Here is a 23824-nt window from a genome sequence, read left to right as displayed (position 1 = left end):
AAAACTCAGCGCAGCAGCAGCTGTGGCAGCACAATATAGGGAAGGAAGCACAGCCCCTAAAGTCCACAGTTAACAATATTGTGAGCCCTTGTTGTTTTAAGCAAAAATTTAACTTGGCAGAGCTGAGAATCATTTGGACAGCAACAGTTGGCTTGAAGGGATAGACAGCAACACACCAAGAATCTGTCACGAAGGATGGAAGAATGCAATCTCTCTTTCTCTGAATGTTAGACTAATAGACTACGTTAGAAGGTTGACCTAAACTGTGCACTACATCATTTCCAGAAAGACTTTATCTTCCCTCTGCATTTTTCAGGGCCTAACATTTAATGTGAAAGGGGATTGCCTTGGGGTTTTGTTTCTGTGTCCCCATATAGAAAAAAAGAGAGGAGCTTTCAGGGTTGCTCTAAATGTTTTTCTTCTCTGCCTCATTAGTCTCCATTTTCAGATAACACTGTTCTTCAAAGCTTTTCAGTGATCTCTGTCAGAGGGGAGTGCTTTTGTTTTGCAAGCCATTGGTAGAGCATGGGCCTGAAAATGTTAGTGTTTGATGTTTCTCTCAACTCACAAGCAGACCCAGGAATGTTGGTGGCCAGTTCCTTTTGGTGGTGACCAGATGGGCTCCAAGCACAGCTCTAAACTGCTTCTATGGCACTCCTGAGAGTACCTCCAAGAAGCAAACCTTAGACGTAGGAACTGGACTGTGAAACTGCTCTAAAAGTACCTCTCTCCAGTCCTCCCTGTTTTTTCCATAGCGTGCTTGACAATAGCAGTGAGAGTGTGTGGATGGGGTCCTCAGTATCCCTCTAAGGAATACAGTAAAGCAGTATAGACATGCCTTTAGCTAAGTAAAGCTGAGTTTGTGCATGCTTAACTTAAAGTTCTGGATCAACATAACACACTCTGCATTTTAATGAATTGATTTGGTAATTTGTGTAAATACATTGAAAATATGCTTTTATATCTTCAGACGTGTTTATTTTTGCATTTTAAATTGTATCTTCTTAACACAGTTAATGTTAATATTTGTCATTTCAACACTTCCAAAGATTTTTGTATCTCAACGTGAGTACCTCCCTGCCTTTAAAACAGAGAATTGATTGAGAATCAATGGATACATAATATATCATATTTTCCCGCTTACAGGGTGTGATATATATACATAATTTATCTATCTGTAGCTATTCCAATGCGCTCATGACTGTAATACCTAAATGATTACACATCCACATATATCTGCCAGTAACTGATATGTGTTTTGGGTCAGTTCTTATTTTCTTTCCTGTTCTGGTTAGTTTTATCAATATGTCCTCCTTCGAAGAGCAAACAAGTTAACTGAATAGCTCAACAAGAGTGTCATTCCCCATCTAGATAACTTTAGTATCCTGGACCTAACCCAAGTGGACATTGTTCTAGGAAATGAAACAGACTGCACTGGTGGCACCTATAGATGATCATCTCCAGTCCCTAGACAGGAACTGTATATCCAGACTCATGTTGCTGGGCACCTCAGCAACACTAATACAGTTAAACGTGGGATGTTGCTAGACCCCATCAGAGCTGTGATAGGAGTTAGGGGCATTACTCTTTATTAATGACTTTATTAATTCCTTTCAAACTGCACTGAAGAATCATGATGGGCATTTGCTCCACAGCCTCATTTGTAGAATTTTAGAAGGATTTTTCAGCAATACATAGGAAATATTCATCATCATATCATTAGAAGAAAACAGTGACAACTTGTCCAAGGGGCTGAGCAAGATCAGGAGCTATGTGAAAACCATCTGACTGAAATCAGACCCAGGAAGTAGTGAAGTGATTTTGTTGAAGAGAGATGTTCTACAAAAAGCTCCCTATCTCTATAACATTTCCATGTTTTGAAAAGGTCTGGGAAACTGGACAGGTAGGAGTGAAACAAAATGTTACATACAATTAGAAAAACACTACCATCTGATAATACTTGGACTGGAAGACTTTAGTTTATCAGAAATATATTGCAAAACAAACATGACAATAAGCCTATTACAGCATGTGATAAAGATACACTGTATGCCTATTGTGGAGGTTTGCAGGGGAAATGGACAGCAAAATAGAAAGGAGTAGCCAAAAGGAAAATAAAATACAAGTTCTCACTTTGTGTGGTACATTGGGTGTCTATACAAGTGCTCTGATGTGTTTGAATAAGAACGCATTGGAGCAGACTTGATTAAGGCGGTGTCTCATGTATTCAGTGTCCCACATTACAAAATGGTGGCAGAGGCACTTTAACTAAAGCTTATCAAACCAGCTTTAGTTAAGCCGCTCCCACTGACACTTCGAAAAACAGGACACTGAATACATGAAATGCTGTAGTTTAATGTTTAATGTTAATGTTTAATTACAGCGGCTCCCAAAATCTACTCTAATTAAAATACCCCCATTCCCCCACCACAACACACACACCTACTGTGTGTAAATGATTAACTGGTTGATAATATCCCAAAGCTGTTCACTGCCTATAGTGACACAAAGCCAACTAGGAAACACCAATAAAATATCTATCGTTTGGATATGTAATTGTAATAGGGGCATATTATTTCTGGGATCCACTGAGATTTTTTGTAAGAAACTGGGAGGAGGTTAATTATAAAACCCTAGTTCACATTTAGATAAGTGCAGGTAAGTTAGGGAGAGCTTTGCAGCACGAGAGGCCTTACTTACCATTTTTAACATTCAGACAACATTTTTCATCCTCAGTCTCCTTTAGAAACATGTCTAATGCATGCTCATAGTGCTCATGTAATGCACGTGAGAATTTCATTCACAGTTTAACGGGTTGGGAAACCAAAGTTTAAAAGTGAAGTGACTTTCTCAAGGTGCAGAGACAGTAATTATGGACCTGATCAAAATCCCATTAGGAGTCCTTCCAATAACTTCAGCAGGTTTTGGATCACGTCTGTGGGAAAGTGAGTTATCATTTAGGAATTCTTGACTGAGTCTTGTATCAGATGGTCTAATTATGCTCGTCTCTCTATAATACATGTGAAAGGACATCACAAAAATGTTGACCCAATGCATTTTTCAGAAAGCTTTCTTGTGTACTATTTATCTTGTTTTGACCAGAGCAGTTAGCCACATCTGTGTGTTACGGTTTGAGGGGAAAGAGAAATTGCTGACAGAGCCAAGTATTTCTTTGATGCAGTCCTGCTTTTTACAAAGAATGTGCAAAGTCTTATTTTCTGAACCCAGCAGAGGATAGTTTCTTTTCTCCTAGCTTCAGATCCTTGCAGCCAGCACTAAGTCTCAAAAAAGCTCTTGCTTTTAATGATTGTTTTTGTTATGTTTTTTCCTAAGGGCCACATCACCAGGTTTTCTGTACTGTGTCTTCTTGCATTCACTCTGTTTCTTGGGTCTTTCCAATTCTCTGTCACAGACATGCACATATTAATAAAGCCATAGCTAGTGAAACCCCTCTGCCTATTTTTGCCTTGTATGTTCCTTTGTTTTGGGTGGTGATGTGTGCCTGTGTTTTGAGAAGAGGTTGTTACTGTTTCAGCAGTCTGATTCCATAAACGAGGTTAACTCTTCCTTGCAACTACATTAAAGAAGACAGGAGTTACACACAAAATATACCAGTAATGGCAATATTTTCTTTGGGTTCCATATAGCCCTGAGGTATGACTAAGAGATGGGAAGAACTCTGTCTTATTCCCACTTTATTGTACATTTCTATCTGCCCCTCCCCTGTTTCAGAATGTGTTGAGTCTGCTGTGGACACTGTAGAATTACATGTCTGGGTATGATGTGATCTGACACATCACATTCAATACTGTGTGCCATTAATTTTTGTTTAAAATGGAACTATTCAAGCTGTTTGGCAGTGAGTTTTAATGATGGGCTTCCATCCACAGCAGGCTAGCTGTGGGAAATTATGGGCCTACTGTGACTGTCAGAAGAATGACTTCTAAAAATAAGAGTAAGCAAATTAGCATAACCTAAGGACATCTGTGCATCCTGCCCTTTCACCTCTGACTTTCTCTCTTAGCATTTACTAAACATGAATATTTAATACAGCAACTACCACATCTCATGAAGCAAATGACAGACTGAATTTCAAAGGATAATCTAAAAAGCAATGCACATACATCGGGAAAAAAAGGAAAATCCTTTCTTCATAAACCCACTTATTAAAAAAGTAATGTAGTATCATGAGTTTTCATTAATACTAGTCTTCAGTAAGCCTAGAGCGAATCTTTGATTGCCATGTGCTTGCTGTGATACAGAACTGCCTGGGAGCAATGAAACAACATAGTATAAGGAGAATGGAGAGCATGAGGCACTGCTAGAGAAAATGTCAGCTGGCATAGCAGTTCTCTGCCACAGCACATTTTCTTTATGTGATTTTTGTGGAAGAGAATTATTCATATTTCAGTGAATATTAATGCAGTGATAGTATTTACCACTAGCAATATGCCCTAGACCTTCAACACACCGAGTCATTATGTGCTTATATTGAAAGGTAAGTGTAATATCCTTCTTGTTTTACAAATGCAAATGCTGAGATGTAGAGAAGTCACTGCTGGTGTACAAGTACCATTCATATGCCAAGTCCACTTGGTGAAAATATGTGGAGGGAAGTCCTCCACAGTTGCTACTCCTCACTGGTACTCCTTTCTTCTTGAGGCTCACCAGACCCAAGCCTAGACATATTACAGAAGTGCTGCAGACCTTCCTATTTGTGCAGTCATTTACCCAACAAAACTAGGATGAGGTGTTGTTTGGGAGAGTCTCTGTTTCATCTTGCTATTCTAGTTCCCTTTTAAGTTTGTTTTGGTCCTCTTGTCATTCTCCTGTTTTTAAGTTATTCTATTTTCTTATTGTAATCTGCCCTGAGCCTTTGTTGGGAAGGGCTGCATATTAATCAAATAAATAAATAAATTTGAGAAGCATCTATGGATGCTAGCCAGTGTTTTGGTCGCTTTACTAGCATGCTTCAGGGGAGGGAAGAGGGTGCTTTAATTACAGCAACTCTCAGGACCTATTCTTATTAAAGTGCCTGCAGTGTCTCATGTATTCAGCATCCTGTGCTTCAAAATGGCAGTGGAGGTGCTTTAATTAAAGGTATTTCAATGAGCTTTAGTTAAAATGGCTCCACCTCCATTTTGAAGCACAGGGATGCTGAATACATGAGACCCAGAGGATGCTGGAACTAATTAGCATGCTTCAGTAGACTCAATTAATTGAGTTTGCTCTGATGCACTGTAATTATAGCACATTGGAGCAGGTGTCCCACATGTCTACAGGCACCCTAAAGCTCTCCTGAAGCTGTTATATTTTGTATAGAATAAAGATACACCTTTTTCAAGGAACTGTATTTTGCTATAAAAGCCAACGCTGGCTTGCATTCATAGATGCTTCTCAAGCAAATCCCGGGACGTCATTCTCCCCTTGTACTCGGCCTTGGTGAGGCCGCAGCTGGAGTACTGTGTCCAGTTTTGGGCTCCACAATTCAAAAAGGATGTGAAGAAGCTTGAGAGAGTCCAGAGAAGAGCCACGCGCATGATCAGAGGTCAGGGAAGCAGACCTTACAATGACAGGCTGAGAGCCCTGGGGCTCTTTAGCCTGGAAAAGTGCAGGTTCAGGGGTGATCTGATGGCCACCTATAAGTTTATCAGGGGTGACCACCAGTATCTGGGGGAACGTTTGTTCACCAGACCGCCCCAAGGGATGACGACTAGGTTGAACGGTCATAAACTACTGCAAGACCGTTTCAGGCTGGACATAAGGAAGAATTTCTTTACTGTCCGAGCCCCCAAGGTCTGGAACAGCCTGCCACCGGAGGTGGTTCAAGCGCCTACATTGAACACCTTCAAGAGCAAACTGGATGCTTATCTTGCTGGGATCCTATGACCCCAGCTGACTTCCTGCCCTTTGGGCAGGGGGCTGGACTCGATGATCTTCCGAGGTCCCTTCCAGCCCTAATGTCTATGAAATCTATGAAATTACATTGCCACTGCAGTGGTCAGGGCATCAGCAGTACCCTTGCCTCTCCTCCTCTTTACCCTTTGTATTGTCAGGTTTTTTTTGGAGGGTGCTTTGTATCTGTAGTGTACAAGAGGGACCAGAGTGAATATTCTCTTTGGCCCTTTTGGATAAAAAACGGTCCAAACAGAGGGGTTGGACTCAATGGCCCAGTGGTCCCCTTCCTGTTCAAAGTTCGTCTGTTCCAGTGGATTTACCCATTAGTAGCAATTCTAAGACTTAAGACTCAAGGTATTTCCAACTCTGGGGTCTGTTTGCTGCCTCATAGAAATATGTAGTTCAAATTTCCTGATCTCTTTACTCAAAGGCTGTTTTCTCTGTTTGTGCAAAACAAACTCCCAAGCTGCTAACTCCTGACTTTACATGTATCATTAAATACTTCTCAGTTGCTGTGCAGAAAGCTCGCAGAAAACCTGTGGAACGTTGACTTTAAATAATTGATTAAATCAAATAGCAGCAGTGTTGTGCCAACAAATAGATCACTCTCTCAAATATTTTATTTATCGTGCCCCAAGAAACCCCAAACCATGTTTAAAAAAAGATGAGAGAGAATGCAAAAAGTTGGCTTCATATTTGTCTAAAACATCTGCTTATTATAATTCATGATGGTGTTGCTCTGGTGCTATACAACACAAATCAGTGTTAATATGTACGTAAGATTTGGCAAAGAAATCAGGGAGGCAAAAATCCCAAACACAGTTTGCCAAGTATGCATTTTATTTGGAATTTCTTTATGGGGCTATAAAGATGCACTTAATAATTACTTTGTTTAAGAGAAATGACTCAGCCACCTAAGTACCACCTTCAGAATGAATACATTTTCAGCTTCAAAGAAGACCTTATTAGGTATACCAGGAACTTTATTTTCCAAGAAGAAACACTTGGAATTCTGATGCAGCTAGATTTATATAAACTACATTTAGAAGTGGAGCTTTTTTCTGTGGTGTTCATAAATCAAGGTCACTTATGTGAGAAGGCTATGTTTTGATAAAACTGTCTGACAATTAGATGTAGAGGGCAAATCAGTGTTAAGTGATATTCTTTGCAAATTCGGGGTCAGAAGGCAGTGTAAACAACACAATGGCATTATGAAACAGAAAATTACATTCCAAATAATAACACATCTTCATGGTGCATGGTTTTTTATTTTAATGTGCATTATTCTACTCAATCATATTAATATTTTAAAGTACATAACATTTATGCATAGTTTAATTTTTTTTAACAAAATGCAGCTTTATTTAACAGTGATGCCTGAAAAAGCCTAAAGCAAAACAGTTTGTGCAAGAGAATGGTAACAAGAAGTAGTTTCAAGATTTATAAACTGAGATTTTATGTTGCATATTTACAGATTCAATCTGCGTATCAGGCTTCGATCCAAGCCTTAGCATGATGACTGGAATAACTCCAATTAACCCAATGATACCAGGCATGGGGTTAGTACCTCCGCCACCACCAACCGATGTGCCTGTAGTCAAAGAAATAATTCACTGCAAAAGCTGTACACTGTTCCCTCCAAACCCAAGTAAGTGGCTCTGAGAAAAGTAGGCTTGGTAATCTTATTTTCTTAAATTTTTTTGCATGAAATGGGCCTAGGTGCTGAACCATATTTGAGTTCAGTCCTCTTATAAATGCAAAAAGAACCATAGTGGTATACACACAAGACAGAAAATTGATTGAATAAAGGTAATCATATTTAGATGTATGTTGGTAGCAAAAATGTTTCCAACCAAAACATATTTCAGCTTGAGTGTATAAAGTGCAGTAGCATATTAGAACACATTCATTCATCTTTATAAGTGCAAAGAAGAAGCAGGGACATATATTTTTAAATGAAAAAAAAAAGTAAGTTAATTTAAACAACAAAACTAAAGGAGGGCAGCCATCTCAGTTAATTGTAATAAGATGTTTGTATGCATATTTCCTTTTTATCTCTGCATCACAAAAATCTAGTTCAAGTCAGAAGTGGTTGAAAATTGTTAATATTTGATGGTCATTCACTGACCTTTATGAACTCAGTTTGGTGCTTGTAGTTTAACTCCCTGATCAGGCATCTTCATCATAAAAGCACCACCACAAATGGGCTTAGTTATTAAAAACTTCATTAGGAGAAGGCCTAAGTTAGGGAGAGCATGAAAAACTACCTGTATTCTGATTTCCTGCAGATGTTGGCTAAGTCATGGGCAAGGCATGTTGATGAGGCACTGGCAAGAAGCTTGCACAATATCTTCCTATTGTGTGCCTCTTTGGGGCTAGTTATTGTGCAAATAACTATAGAAGGGGACTGTGAAGAGCTGACTGCACATAGAAGAATTGCTCAGGAGCTTCCCATGTGCAGGAGGAATCTATATTCATGGGTAACTTCATGGAGGTCAGCATAGCCAATGCAAACTGGTGGCTAATTCTGATGTAGGACAAAGTAGGTGCCCGTAGCTCCTGCTCTCTACTCTCCTGGGAGCCCATAGGAAGAGTAGTTCTGTGGTTCCTTACGGACAGGGATTGAGTACTTCCTGACCTTTTTATGGCCCCAGACAAGTAGAAGTATTTCTCAGAGCCACCTGCAAGGCAGAATCTTATTCTCTATAAAGAAGCGAGAGGACTTTGATTGCTAGGATCATCAATAAAGTAACTTTCACCATCATGTCTTTTTTCACCAAGAGAAAAAGAAATATATTGCTTTGCATTTGCAATGTACTCAGACCATTATTTAATCATAGAGGTGAGATATAAAAAAAATATTTTAAAACTGTAACCTTACTCTCACTGTGTTTAAGTTACTAATGTCTAATTCATATTAATCAGTGCTAGTTTTTAACAGTGCTATTTTTAGAAGAATCCTCTATTAATCTACATATTAATGAGGTGAAATGTTATGACAATGTACTTTTCATATTTTATACAGCCTCCAAAAATGTAATACTTTGCTCATTTAAATGTAAATATAAAAAGTCTGTTCATCCAGTGGTGTTTCACAGCCAAATGAGTACTGTGCATGCTGTTAAGTTAGCCTTTCTCTGTTCTGGCCTCTGTTCTATTATCTGGCAACAAGACAAAGTAGATAACCAGCAGAGGATTTTCATTATATTGCCATTTCATCATGTTTCCCACTCTGTTTCTGGGCTTTTGTGTTATGAAAGAAAAATGAAATTATGCTAAGACTGGGCAAAATTTTCAAAATGGAGTGCCCAGGTTTAGGAATTTAGAACCATAGTTTAGGCACCTGATTTCCCAAGCTGCTGAAGGCACATAACTCCTTGTCTTTGGTGAGTGTTGTCCAAAAATTAAAGATGGGACAAAGTAGCTGAGTTCAGATCAGATTTACACTAGAGCCAGGGCTTACTGTCTAAGAACAAATTATAGAATCACAGAAAATTAGGGTTGGAAAGAACCTCAGAAGGTCATCTAGTCCAACCCCCTACTCAAAGCAGGACCACCCGTAACTAGATCATCCCTGCCAAGGCTTTGTCTAGTCAGGTCTTAAAACCCACCAAGGATGGAGACTCCACAACCCCTCTGGGTAACCTGTTCCTATGTTTCCCTATCCTTTGAATGAGAACATTTTTCCTAATATCTACCCTACACTTCCCTTGCTGAAATGTAAAACCATTGCTCCTTGTTCTGTCATCTGCCACTACTGAGGACAGTCTCACTTCATCCTCTTTGGAACTACCCTTCAGGTAGTTGAAGGCTGCTATTAAATCCTCCCTTTCCCCCACAACCCCCAGCCACTCCTCAAAAGTCATGTGCCCCAGCCCCCTAACCATTTTCATTTCCCTGTACTGGACACTCTCCAGTTTCTCCACATCCTTTCAATTTGTCCATTGTATTCCAGGTGGGGCCTCTCCAGTGCCAAATAGAGGGGAATAATCACTTCCTTCAATCTGCTAGCAATGCTTCTACTAATATAGCCCATTATGCTGTTAATCTTCTTGTCCACGAGGACACACCATTGGCTCATATTCAGCTTATTGTCCACTGTAACCCCCAGGTCCCTTTTTTTGCAGAGCCACTCCTCAGCCAGTCATCCCCCAGCCTGTACCGGTGCCATGTGATTTTTCTGTCCTAAGTGCAGGATTTTGCACTTGTCCTTATTGAACCGCATGAGATTTCTTTTGGTCCAATCCTCCAATTTGTTGAGGTCTCTCTCAATCATAGCCCTACTCTCCAATGTGTCTATTACTTCCCCTAGATTGGTGTCATCCACAGACTTCCTGAGGATGCACTCCACCTCATCTTCCAGGTTGTTAATGAAGATATTGAACAAAACCGGGCCCAGGACCAACCCTTAGGGCACTCCACATGGTACCAGCTGCCAGCTAGACATCAAGCCATTGATTACTACCCTCCAATCCTAGTGATCCAGCCAGTTTTCTATTCACCTTACAGTCCATTCATCCAACCTGTACTTCCTTACCTTGCTTGAAAGAATGGTGTGGGAGACTATATCAAAAGCATTGCTGAAGTCCAGGTATATCCTGTCCACTGCTTTTCCTGCATCCAGAGGATCAGTCATCTCATCATAGAAGGCAATCAGGTTGGTCAGGCATGACTTGCCCTTGGTGAATTCATGCTGACTGTTTTTAATCACTTTGTCTCCTCCAAGTGCTTAGTTCTTGAGGATCTGCTCCATGATTTTTCCAGGGACTGAGGTAAAGCAGACCAGTCTGCAGTCCCTGGATCTTCCTTCTTCCCTTTTTAAAGATGGACACTGTATTAGCCTTTTTCCAATCATCTGGGGATTCTCTTAATCAGCAAAAGATTTCAAAGATAATGGCCAGCAGTTATGCAATCACATCGGCCAACTCACTCTGTACCCTGAGGTGTTTCATACCCAACCACATGGAATTGTACAAGTCCATTTTTTCTAAGTAGTCACTAACCTGTCCTTTTTCCACTGTTGGCTGCTTACTTCCTCCCCAGAATATGCTCCCAGTAATCTGGGAGCTGACCTTGCCTGTGAAGGTGAAGTAATTTGGGATCTGACTAAGGTGAAAAAAACATTGATTACTTCAGCCTTTTCTTCATCATCTGTCACTTGGTTGCCTCCCCCATTCATTCAGGAACCCACACTTTCCCTGAACTTCCTCTTGTTGCTATAGTTGTAGAAATCCTTCTTGTTACCTTTCAGGTCCTTGCTAGCTGCAACTCCAGTTGCACTTTGGCCTTCCTGATTTCACCCCTATATGGCTGAGTATACAACTAGAGAGGAGTATACTCTTATACTCCTCCTTAGCTGTCTGTTCAGGTTTCCACTTCTTGTAAGCTTCCTTTTTGTGTTTTAGCTCACTGAAGAGTTCCCTGCTAAGCCAGCCTGGTCTTCTGCTATACTTACTAGTTTTGTTACACATTGGGATGGTTCCTTCCTATGCTAAAATAGAGCCAGTGCTCCTGGACTCCTTTCCCCCTCAGGTGGGCCTCCCAGGGGATCCTGCACATCAGTTCCCTGAGTAAGTCAGAGTTGGCTTTTCTGAAGTCCACCGTCCTTACTCTGCTGCTCTCCTTTCTTCCTTTCCTTGCAATCTGGAACTCAATCGTCTCATGGTCACTGCTGCCCAACTTGCCATTCACTTCTACATTCCCTGCCAATTCTTCCCTATCTGTGAGCAGCATATCAAGAAGAACATGGCCCTTAGTTGGCTTCTCCAGCACTTGTACCACAAAGTTGTCTCCAACACTCTCCAAAAACTTCCTGGATTGCTTGTGCACTGTTGTATTGCCATCCCAGAAGATGCCAGAGTGACTGAAGTCCCCCATGAGAAGCACTAAGGATTCTCAGACCACTACTAAGGATTTTGTGCTCCAAAAAATTATAGTATTTTCTTGTGAGTTTTTAGCAGAATCCATGCAGAAAAGTAACCTCTTCTACACTCTGGATCTAGCCTGACAGCAAGCCACAACAGCAGGAGTCTGGACTTATACCCAAAATGCAGGAACGGTTTAGATTTGGGGTTCCAGCTTTGGTCTGTGTCTAAAATATGTAATTATTTCCCTCCCCTCCCCCTAAAAATGTTTTTTAAAATGACTTCTGTTGCTTAAATTGATTGTAGAAATACCTGACTACAAGTATAATAAGACAAAACATTGTGTTCCAACGTGATTTTTGTTTTTACTTAGATCTTCCACCACCTTCAACAAGAGAGAGACCTCCTGGGTGTAAGACTGTATTTGTTGGAGGATTACCAGAAAATGCTACAGAGGAAATTATTCAGGAGGTCTTTGAGCAGTGTGGAGATATTACAGCAATTCGAAAAAGCAAGAAGAATTTTTGTCACATTCGTTTTGCAGAGGAGTTCATGGTTGATAAAGCCATTTACCTTTCTGGTATTTTACATTCTTTAATGGATTTCCTGGGCTCCTCATTTGTATTTTGTGGTGCTAATAGATGTTTATTTTCTTAGCTTTTACCTCAGCAAGTATTTCTCTAGCTCGGCACCTTTGGGTAGGAGCAATAAGGGTTCATTTCCACATTTTTCTGTGCCTGCCAAGATTCATGTGATTCTGAGTTTTGCTTACCCAAGAGAAATTTCTCACCATCCCATAACAATTCAGCAGATTCAGAATTCACTACTGCACAGTCTTTTTTTCTTTTTAAGTTGTATATAGTTTTAAATGGTTTTGCTCATGGAGTTGAGAGAGTAAAGGGCACTGGGCCAGCATTGCTGCAGTAAGTGCCAGTTTCTGTGACAGAGTTTCCAGTTTCATTGGCATATTTTTGTAGGTTCTGTAGTTTTCCCTTAAAGAATTCTACTTCCATGCACACAAGTATTTACTTACCTCATTATGGGTCAGACTGTGATACTCTTATTCATATAAAGTAACAACCAGCCTCTCCCTCCTCCCCTTGAAAGTTCCATTGATTTCCATGAAGTTTCCCACAGAGTAAAATTGTCAGTAACTTGATTCAGTATAATACAGTATATGTTCCCAGGACCATCTCTAGCTACTGTTGTTAAAAATAAAAAATCATGTTTCACACCTTTAATCTTGGTAAGTTGCAGAACTGTTGTTTTGAAAGATCTCCTCCTTTATAAGACAGCTGTTTCTATATGTTTAGTTATTAAGCTGTCGAATATATTTGGATTTGCAAACTCATGATACAAATATTTTCGAAGTGACTGTCTCACCCCAGAGTGCATGAGCCTTGGGGACAAGTGAAATTCATTTTTAGTAGAATTAAATATATTTAAACAATATATGTATTGTTCTCCCTTTTATTCCTTCCTTTTCTTTTCTGTTCTGTTACCTTTACACCATACTTTCATTCACTCCTTCACAATCTGCTTGTCCCCCACTCCTTTCTATTTCCTGATTTATTACTTCCATATCTTGAGGGCTTAGTGTGGCCATTGACAGACAAATTAAAAAAGCACATCTCCCAGCCTGGAACAAATTACATTATAGGAATTTGATCCCATGTGGTGGTAAGCACTCAAGGCTCTCATTGATATCAATCAGAGGTGTATCACTCCACCTCCCATCTACAAAGCCTATCACCTTGTCATAGAAGAAAATCAGACTCATTAGAGCTGGTTCATCCCTGAGAAAGCCAGGTTAGCTGTTACTTATCACTTAGTTATCCTCTTGGAGTTTACAAATCAATTGTTTGTTGATATGCTTCAGTATCTGGGGAGAAGTTTCAGGGAGGAATTGGTTCAGAATGTGAAGGTGAAAGGTAACTTGAGTGACAGTGACCACAATATGATAGAGTTCAAGATCCTAAGCGGGGGAAGGAAAGAGAACAGCAGAATAAAGACAATGGACTTCAGTAAAAGAGATTTTATCAAGCTCAGTGAACAGATGGGCAGGATCCACTAGGGTTAGGGACAGAAATTACACATAAAACAGTATAAGTGGAACTGGTTTAAACATGTGACAGAACAGAAGTTTACTGCACATAGACCAGTTTCAAAATGGCCAAACCTGGTTTAACATAGACCTGGATGGACGTAGTATCAGACTTAACTGATTTAGGTTAAGCCAGTCTATCAAACTTCTGTCCCAGATCCCCTCCTGGCTAAGTTAGGTCACAGTCCTCCAACATCCCAGGAGGCCTTGCACCCTCCCCCCCAGCCCTCCTCTTGCAGGGTGGGTGGGCAAGCCTCAGTTGTGCCATCTGCTGTAGACCTGGGTTCTGCTGTTCTCTGCAGTTATGCTGTCTGCTTTAGACCAGCTCTAGACCTAGAGCTGTGCGTGCACCTGGCTCTGCACCTAGGCTGTCACACAGCTGAGGCAGCAAAGCCTCTGCTCCTTACTCTGTGTCCTAGCTGTGCCTGTCAGCCTGGCAGGGCAGGGTGTAGGCAACAGAGCCTCTCCCCTTCCCTGAGCCTTGATCTGCCCAGTTGCCCACCCTCTCCCCCATGCTCGGCCTGCCTGCACAGTTGGGAGATGGGAAGCAGTCCCCTGTCCTGGTCCCAGGGGGCTGCCCATGGAGGGGGACCCCCTGGCACTGGCACAGGGGACTGTTTCCCTCCTCCCACTTGTGGGGTTGAGGCTGGCTAAGCAGCGGCCAGACCATGTCAGGGGGTTTGGGGGAGAAATCCCCAAAGCTCCCAAAGCAGGGGAGGCTGGGGCTTGGAGAACCCTGGGCATGTTGGGGGAAAACCCCTGAGGCAGCTCTGCCTATGTGGGCAGCTCTCCAGTGCCAGGATGGGGGACTGCTTCCCACCTCCCACCTGCAGGGGGAGACAGCAGGGGGTTGGGGGCATGTGCTGGTCAGCCAATCAGGGATGGCCTGCCTCAGCAATTGCCTGTAGGCTGGGAGATGTGCTTTAGCTCCCCACCCCCCACCTTCTGGCTTGGGCCAATGCAGGCATCTGACTGCCTTTCCCAACTGAAAACTCAGCGTGAGTTCAGTTAATTATCAGTTAAATCTATGCAGCTTAGAGAAGCCTGAAAAGGTTGAATCAATTTCTCCTTGGGCTTTTGATTCTCTGTATTTAGCCTGGGAGGGAAGTCTAAGGGGAATAGGAGTCCAGGAGAGCTGCCTGTGCTTTTAAAGGTGCAGAAGCACACTATCCTCCTGCAACAGAAGAATGGGAAGTGCCATAGGAAACCAACCAGGCTAGATAGTGATCTCTTCAATGAGTTGAAATGCAAAAAAAGGAATCCTATAGGAAGTGAAAACTTGGTCATCAATAACTTCTACACTTGGAAGTTCATCAGTAAGGCTGATTTGGAGTTGACTCCAGCACCCACTCATGAGCTCTGGTGGATTTGAAAGAGACTGGAACAGCCTTACTCGTCAGATTCCTGATCTGGAGCACACCTGGGTAGATCATTTTTAGCCCTTTCCTTGTAGGACCCAGTACTGCAGCACTGTAAACAGTCATCAGTGTCTTCAGGCTTATGTCGTAATTTCCCTGCCTGTTTTCTTTCTGACATTCCCCTTCACTCTTCATCCTATCCTCCCCTCTCCCTTTTTCTTCATTCCTCTCCACTGTACTACTGTCCACAGCTCTCTCCTCTTTACTGTCTCATCTCTACTTCCTTTTATTTTGTATTCATCCTTCCTTCCATAGTTCTTTCCCTTCTCACATTTCCCCATTCCTGTTTTTCCAATGGAATAGAATTTTTGTTTATTGTTTCCAACCACATTAGAAAAGGGACAGAGGGCCTAGAGAGAAGAAAAAGAACAACAGGTGAATGTTGCTGCCAGGTGTATGTTGTATTGCCAGCTCTGATTTCTATGGGATTTTGCAGAATAAACTAGCACTAGTCTGTATTTCAGCACTGCAGACAAGGGAGGCCATGCACTGGATAGCTGCATGCTTTAATTTGTACTGAATTACTGTGTTTTTCTAACTGAACATTATAAATGTTTTGAAACATAATGCATTCTGAAATGGTGGTAGAAAATCATACTGTTAAAGCATTTCCCCCTGCCTATAAACACAAAAGAGACATAAAAATAGAATGTATAATTTATTATAACTACAGTATACTTGTTATATGAGGGGAAAACCATGCCTTTGACATCTGTGATATAATGATGTTTGTCTATCTAATCGGTTTTATCTGTCTGTCTAATCTAATTTCATCTATCTGGGTATTTATCCCATGCTTATCACCATAGTACTTTATGCAATTATAAAATCCATTAAGTGGTTTAATTACTAGTTCTTTCACTTCTGCCCCCCCATAGATATTTGAGAGAGGAAGAGGGGAGAAACTGTATTAGGTTTTGATTGCAGAAAAGGGAAATTGAACTGAGGTCTGTATTTTGCTCCGCGAGTCATGGTTGAACTCCCTTTCTTAAATTTTCATTGGGCACCTATGTCCCTGGATCCTCCTATCTGAGCATCCTTTTCTCTATGTCCCAAACTTGGGACATTCATTGAGCCAACCCCCTTTTTCGCAGCTCCCAGTCATAGAAGGTAAGTCAAGTTATAGTACATATACTGGATATGGAATGTGGAAATACCATCTTTTGTTTTTATGGCATGGCAGTTCACTTCCCTGATGCTGTTCATTTAAGGTTAGGTTTCTGGTAAGTGACCAGAATGCTTTCATTTGCTTTTTGCTGGATTCATTTAGTGAGGACTCTCAGTGGGGAGAGCGAATGCACTTCATAGGCCTTGCACAGAGGGAATGCACTTCATAGGCCTTGTGGTTCTGAAATGGTAGTTTGCGCTATTCACCATTTAAATACCATTGAACATCGGATCATAGGATACAGGAAAATAATAGCCGTTGAGACTTCTCTATGGTTCATAACTGCCATATTAGCTGATTTGCAGAAGGGCCCCATAGTTAAAGCAGAGTCTGAGAGACACACACAGCCCACAAATGTTCATACCACCCTCCTTCCTGCTTCATGAGACTTTGAATCTGGTTGCTGCTAAGGCCATTGTACCACCCTGTCCCAGTATCCCACATTAGAGGTGTTAGATTCACCATGCCCAAGGGGGATGTTTTGTGACATTTTAAAATCAAGAGGACTAGTTGTGACATTAAGATAAGATGTTTATGAAATTCCCTTGGCTGGTTACCCAGGTGCACTCTAAGAGGATAAACATTAAATATGATTTTTTTCAGTTATTCCTGGATGACCTAAAGCAGTGGTTCTCAACCTTTTTTGTACCAGGACCCATTTGTAAACATTGATGGCCCGTCCCGACCCCAAGCCCTTTGGTCCTGCCAGTGCTCCTTACTCCAGACCCCCAGCCCCCTGACCCTGCCAGTGCCCTCACTCCCAACCCACAGTGCCCTGCCCCCCACCCGCACCATGACGGTGCCCCTTACTCCCAACCTGCAGCCCCCAGCCCTGCCAGAGGGAGCCCCCGGCTGCCCCATCCTGCTCAGGCCTGAGTGTGTTGGCTGCAATGGCTTCAGCTGATGCGGGCAGCAGCAAAGTGAATCCAGCCCTGGCTCCAGCTGGAGGGATTAGGAGAGGAGGTCTGTGGCACCCCCTGCAGCCTGGTCACGGCCCCACATGCTCCCTAAGCAGCATCTCCCAGGCACCTTGCCCCATGAGTACAGGCACTGGCCCTGGTGCTGGCAGCCCAGCCATGCAGCTCCCCACTGCCCCCAAAGGACCCCTTCCATGCTCTTCCCCTGTTTTCCCCCCTGCCTGCCCGGATGCAGCCTCAGTGCCCAGCCACCTTCCCCGAATGCCGGATGCAGCCTCAGTGCCGAGCCCCCTTCCCCGAGTGCCAGCAGGGACCCACCCCCCCCCACCCACCCATCCCCTCCACACCCACAAACACCCCCCTGCCCCCCCCTCAGACAGTCCCCAAGCCCTGGCCCTCCAACCCCTACTCCCCATACACTTACCTGCATTCAGCTGCTGGGGCTGCTCCCACGACCTCCCTGGCTGCATGCTGGCGACATGCGTGTGCAGACACATGTGCACTCACTGCCTCTGCCTCCAGTCACCCCAAGCAGCATATTGTAGGCTGGAATGCTGCCAGCCTGCAAGGGGAAACCCACACTTTCCTACATTTTTCTGAGACTTGCTCATGACCTTTTCATATATTCTTGCAGCCCACTTTGGGTTGTGACCCACAAGGTGAGAAACACTGACCTAAAGCAATTTTGAAAATGTCTATATATATATTTTTGGAACACTCAAGACTGGCTTTCCAGAGGAAGTCCTGTGGAAAACCTCCTGCCCGGGGCTATAACGGGCACCAAACTGCAGAATGAAACTCAGGAATTTCCGCTCCCATATTCTATGATCAGATTACACTACTCTTTCTGTCTTCTCCCAAAACAAAGGCTGCTTTTAGCAGTGGGCCCAGGGTATGTGGTGGTTCAGTCATATCTGCCCTTGACTGTGCGGCACATGAACACTGAACTCTCTACTACTGCAGTGAGGTGAGCTCCACTACTGCAGTGAGCACTCCCATATGCTCTGCACCCCCATTTTCAAAATCCTAGGTCAGCTTCAGGTTGCTTTGATACAAAATCAGCTTCTCGTTGAAGCTGGATGGGTACACTTTTACCAGCTATCCTTTTTTTTCTCTTTTGTTCTTGAGACTGGGAAGATATTTTGAAATGATCAGGAGTCCTTTCTGAAGAGCAAGGTTTTTTGTATTTCTGCGCTGTTCTTATAATAGGCAGAGCAGAAGGAAAGCATGCCTGTACTCGTACCATATGTTTGTGTCCTACTGAAAAACACAGCGCAGCTGGGAAATCTAATTTTAGGCTCCTGAGACTTGGCACCTTGACAATGTCCCTTTGCACTACTGATAATATACTTTTGGTTTATAAAATTAGTCATTAGAGGAACATGTGCCAGGAATAAGCTCAGGGTGATATTTGTCACAGTTGTGAGGGACAACTGTATCTCTGCTCCTCTTTTTCAACTCTCCTTTCTTCCCAAACTCCCTCAGGCATGGGACCTCATATCTTTACCTTCCTGGGATGGACTGTCTCAGTCCCAGTCTTCAGCACCTTCTAGATCCTCTGTTCCCTGTTCCTAATATATCCCATTAAGTTTGGTTGGTCCTTTTAGATAACATCAGGGATGATCCTGCCTCAAGCTGAGGGCTGCACTAGATGACTTCACGGGGTCCTTTCTAACTCTATAATCCTATAAATTCATAACTATTACTGAATGTGGTGACTGCAAACAGCCTTCTTAGGAAAAGTGTTGTTTAATCATAACATTTGGAAGAAGGCAAAGCATAAAAGGAGAGCTTTTTAGAACAGTGGTGCTCATATTCTGTCTGACCACAGAACCATGTCATGCAGTCCACTGGGATCCCCATGGGTCCAAAAATTGGGCAGTCAGTGTGGTGGCAGTGTTAATTGCTGCTCGCCTCCTGCCAAATTTACAGACCAATGAGTAGCCCAGTGGGCTGGATAATGAGGCCCAGCATGCTAGATTGGGTGTACAGGGCTAGGGTGGCATGGGGCCAAGCCAAGACAGCATGAAGCCTAATCTAGAAGTGCAGGGCCCAGTCCAGGTACACAGGCCCAATCCAGGCTACACAGAGCCTAATCAGGGTAACATGGGCCCTACACTATCTCATGGGGTCCAAAGGTTGAGCATCACAGTTCTAGAACAATAAGTAGTTTATATCTTGTCTAAAACATTACTGTCTTCCCTCACCTAAGCCTCCCTTCCTCCCACCACCATCATGTCTAGGTGTATCTTTCTCTGCCCACTCTTTGAGGGACTTTCTTTTTTTATTTGGCCCAAGTTCTTTGTTTCAGGTTTTCTGCCTGGATTTGGGTTCCCCTGTGGAAGCTGAGCTACCTACCTCTCCCTCTCCCCCCACATTTGCTAAGCTAGACCACTGAACAGAGTGTTAAAAGTAAACCTTGAAAATAAGTAGCACCTTTCATTATTTTTAAGCATCAGTAAATGCATAACTATCTGAAGCTGCTGTGGCTTATTCTCTGTAAGTGCAGCTGACCCCTTGTACTCATACATTAACACTTCCCAATATACATTCTTACAGAGGCACTCCAAACCCAACACAACACTCATCCCTCCACATTCAAATCTGAGTTTTTCCCCTCTCCTTGTAAAGCCCAAATGTCAGCTCAGATCCCTGGAATAGCTGGGAGGGACAGGATCAAAGCTCCTCAAGGCATGAACAGACAATCAGCACAGTTAAATGGTAGTTCCCCTGTGGCTGCTGTTTAAATTAGCAGTTCTCTTTCCTCCTGCAGTCTTTTTCATGCCATCTACAACCAGCCACAGATGTTCATAGACGTATAGCTACAGTTGAACACGATGTCCCCTTACACTGGATCCACCCCGAAGGGCTAAGCTTGTCACATTTCAGCTTGCCCCAAGTCAGTGCAGACAAGGGTATCAGAGGGCTGTATGGGGCTGTTCATTTTCAGAGTTTCCGCAGTAGGCTGGTATAGAGAGATGTGTGTATGTCCCCTGAAAATTAGAGAATTCTCCAATTTTTAGTATCTCATGGGGTTTTATCCAATATATACAGCTTTCTGCACACCATTCACTCAAATTTTCCTTGAATCATTGGTTCAGAACCGTCCGGATTACATTAAGATTTTCTTTCAGCTATTAAAGTATACCTTGAGAAAATAATTCTGAACAAAAGATGATATACACTAGCAGCCAAGGTGATGCTGTTAAACTATACTGTCCCAGTAGATTACCTTTATTAGTTTATCATTATTTATTCATATTATAATAGCAGTTGGGAGTTTCAATCAAGATCAGATCCCTGTTGTGCTAGGCACTGGGCAGCCCTGACAAGAAAAAAAAAAAATAATTACAAACTCTTATGGTTTAGCATGTGCAGTGTTGACCCATTTATGACTACATAAGGTGTTTTCAAAAGTGGGACATAGCTGTTATACTCACTCATAAGAAAGTATTGCTTACTTCTAATAAACCACTGTATATCTTTACAACCATTTTACATAATTCAACTTATTTCCTTCATGGACCAAAATAAATCATATTTATATCTGCCACCATGGTGTTATCATATTATGTTTATAGCTATAAAAGGTTCAAACGTGAGGTTCAGTTTCAGTGCAGGGTGCGGTGCCATTTTGTCTATGGAAGAAGGCTTTTGACTTTTATACCACAGCTTGCTCATTTGTGTTGGAAGGGATTTCAGGGATTTCAACCTTTTGTCTAAATCATCCTACCAAAATGGAGATGTAAGCCTGATCCAAACATTCATAGGGTCAGGGGGCTTTCAAGCTCCAAATTTAATTTGGATCCAAATTTTTGCAAATGACCTCTGTGCTCGTACATTTTTGGACCCTTGGCTTAGAATACGGCCAAAACTTGTGTGTGTCTAGACCTAAACTTTGGGCCTAGCCCTTCAACTCAGCTATTGCAGTGATATGTGATTTACAAAGGATGAATGTACAGATGCATGTGGATCTTTGTACGCAGGCAAAAAGTCTGAGAGTTGCTACAACAATAGGTAGGAATAAGTGAATGTAGTTCAAGATCTTTTCCTAACTACATTAAAAACAGCAAAGAAAAATTGCAACGGTTCTGCTTGTTGGTTTCAGGTTACCGCATGAGATTAGGATCTAGCACGGACAAAAAAGATTCAGGTCGCCTTCATGTCGATTTTGCTCAGGCAAGAGATGACTTTTACGAATGGGAATGCAAACAAAGAATGCTGGCCAGAGAAGAACGTCATAGGCGCAAAATGGAAGAAGATAGGCTACGGCCTCCATCTCCTCCGGCAATAATGCATTATTCTGAACATGAAGCTGCTTTGCTGGCTGAAAAATTGAAAGGTAATGGACATTTGTTGGGGTGGGGGGATTGTTTTTTTAACTATATTATTTCATAAAAGTAGAAACCACCCAGTCATAAGAATACTGATAAAGACAACCTTATCATAAACAGACTACTAATTTCTCTTTAATATAGTTTATTATTCATCCTTTTCCCTTCCATCCCCTGGCTGCTGCTATGTATGATATTATGTAAGCATGTACCTTCCAGCTATATGTAATAGCTGTCCTTCTAGCAACACTTGCATTTTCATTTTAACAATGGGGTCTTAACTTTCAAAATTTTTTACACATCTTTCTATTCCTATGTATTGAAAATACATAGTAAATAACTACCCAACTTGAACATATAATCCACCTCAAATAAGAGAATCCTTTAAAATCTTAATTATCCCTTTTGGAATAATTAACGTGACAACTTGTTACAGGCCATCTTTTATACCTAAGATCCAATTCTACAACCACATTGAGTAGTGTTATACTTCCATTCAATTCAATAGGATTATTCAGTGTGAATATTCTGCTTTATGTAGGCCCTTATACCTCTTGCATCACTTGAACCTGAGCATCTTTCACTATTATATTTAGCGATGGGACTTGCATCTATTGCAGGCAGTTCATTCTTTCATCCTCTCCCAAGGGGAAGAATTGCATGTTCAAGGAAGTGTTTTGTTTTGGTAGGGTTTTGTCTTGTTTGCTTGCTTGCTTACTTGTTTGTTGTTGTTCTGTGTAACACATGTTGAGTAAGTACTACTCAAGGTAAGACTTGAAGATTTCAGCCCCTAATAGGTAACATATAAATTGGACTTGGAATCAGATGGGAAAATGTAAAGCAAATGGCTCCTCCTTTCCTCTTAACTTTGTTTCTGGTTTTGTTTTTCAATATTAAGCTTTTAGCAGCTGTGGTTGGCATCCTTTTCCCTGATCAGTAGCTGACCATCTTGCCTCTGCTGTGTGCCAGGTCATGTGAAAATATGGTTCTTGCTGCTGTTTCAGAATTGCAAATATCCAGATTAGATTTGGACTATCTTGCTGTCAACACACTGACACTTTGTGCTAACTATGAAACACATATTTAGAAGTAGGATAAGGACAGTGCACTCTATTGTCTCTGCAGATATGGTGCCTTCCATGTATATTTGTACTTTATGCAGATACAATTCTAATATATATGTGGAATTAAATGCAGGGCACTATGAAATCACAATGATTGGTTGCAGAATTCAAATCACAACTGAGTAACTACAAACTAATTTTACTGGCTTGTCCACAGCCCAGGACAGTTCTGCTGTTTAAGTACTTATAGATTCTGTGGTGGGTCTGACAAAAACTTTCTTCGCCTATTGCATAACTGCAACATAAGACTTCAAAGAAAAATCACTGCTGCAGTCTCTTGGACCTGGCAGAAAAACTTTGCCTCCAGCATCTTAAACTTCTTCCCACTCATTTCCTGCACTGCAAAACAATATGGGGAAGAGGGTATAAAGAGCTACTTCATACTGGCTGAAAACAAAATACGTTGCATAATTGTAGGTAGCTGATAGAGTGAAATGTCAGCTAACTCTTACTCTGCCTCTGAGTCATCCTGAAATGTATTAATATGATCAGCGCTTGAAGTGCATTTTGGGAAGGAAAAGGCTGAGCAGAGGTTATACTAAAGGTCTGAAAAATCATGAAGGGTGCAGACAAAGTGAACAGGGAGCTGTTACTCACCGAGCCCCAGAATACTAGAATTTGGGGTGGGGGACCACTGAAATTAGCAGGAGCCAGGTTTAAAACTAACAAGAGGAAGTACTTTTTTATGCAGCGTGTAGTTAACTTGTGGGATTCATTGCCACACTAGGTTGTAGAGGCAGATAGCAGCCAAGTTCAAAAAGGGACTAGACAAATTCATGGGTGATAAATCCATGACTATCTGTTAAATAGAAGAGTCAGAGATGTTCCCTCTGGCATCTCTAATCCAATGATGGTGGCTGCCAGAAAGAGAGATTACTGTAGAGATACCTGGTTCAACGCTCTCCAACTAAAGCAGGGATGTCCAACTTCCTGGCAGCTGGGCCTGCATGCCACGCAGGCCAGAGACCTGCTCTTCCCCCTCCCCCTGCACTCTTTC

General features: G+C 42.0%; 1 protein-coding gene across 37 annotated transcripts in view; it reads left to right on the top strand.

The window, feature by feature from the left end:
- Positions 1-23824, top strand: part of ENOX1 (ecto-NOX disulfide-thiol exchanger 1) — a 542128-nt gene that overhangs the window by 372012 nt on the left and 146292 nt on the right. For 36 of the 37 annotated variants that reach the window (XR_003092514.1, XR_003092515.1, XR_003092516.1 and 33 more), the window contains 3 exons: positions 7373-7546; positions 12136-12342; positions 21478-21711. Coding sequence is in view for 34 of the 37 variants with exons in the window: in XM_025196210.1 (XP_025051995.1) it covers positions 7373-7546; positions 12136-12342; positions 21478-21711 (615 nt within the window). In the remaining 3 variants the exon portion in view is untranslated. The remainder of the gene's footprint in view (positions 1-7372; positions 7547-12135; positions 12343-21477; positions 21712-23824) is intronic. The other variant, XM_025196209.1, reaches the window with a different exon arrangement.

The sequence above is a fragment of the Alligator sinensis genome, unplaced genomic scaffold (genome assembly GCF_000455745.1).
Source record: "Alligator sinensis unplaced genomic scaffold, ASM45574v1 scaffold59_1, whole genome shotgun sequence".
Taxonomy (NCBI): domain Eukaryota; kingdom Metazoa; phylum Chordata; order Crocodylia; family Alligatoridae; genus Alligator; species Alligator sinensis.
This window is presented reverse-complemented; position numbering and strand designations above follow the sequence as displayed.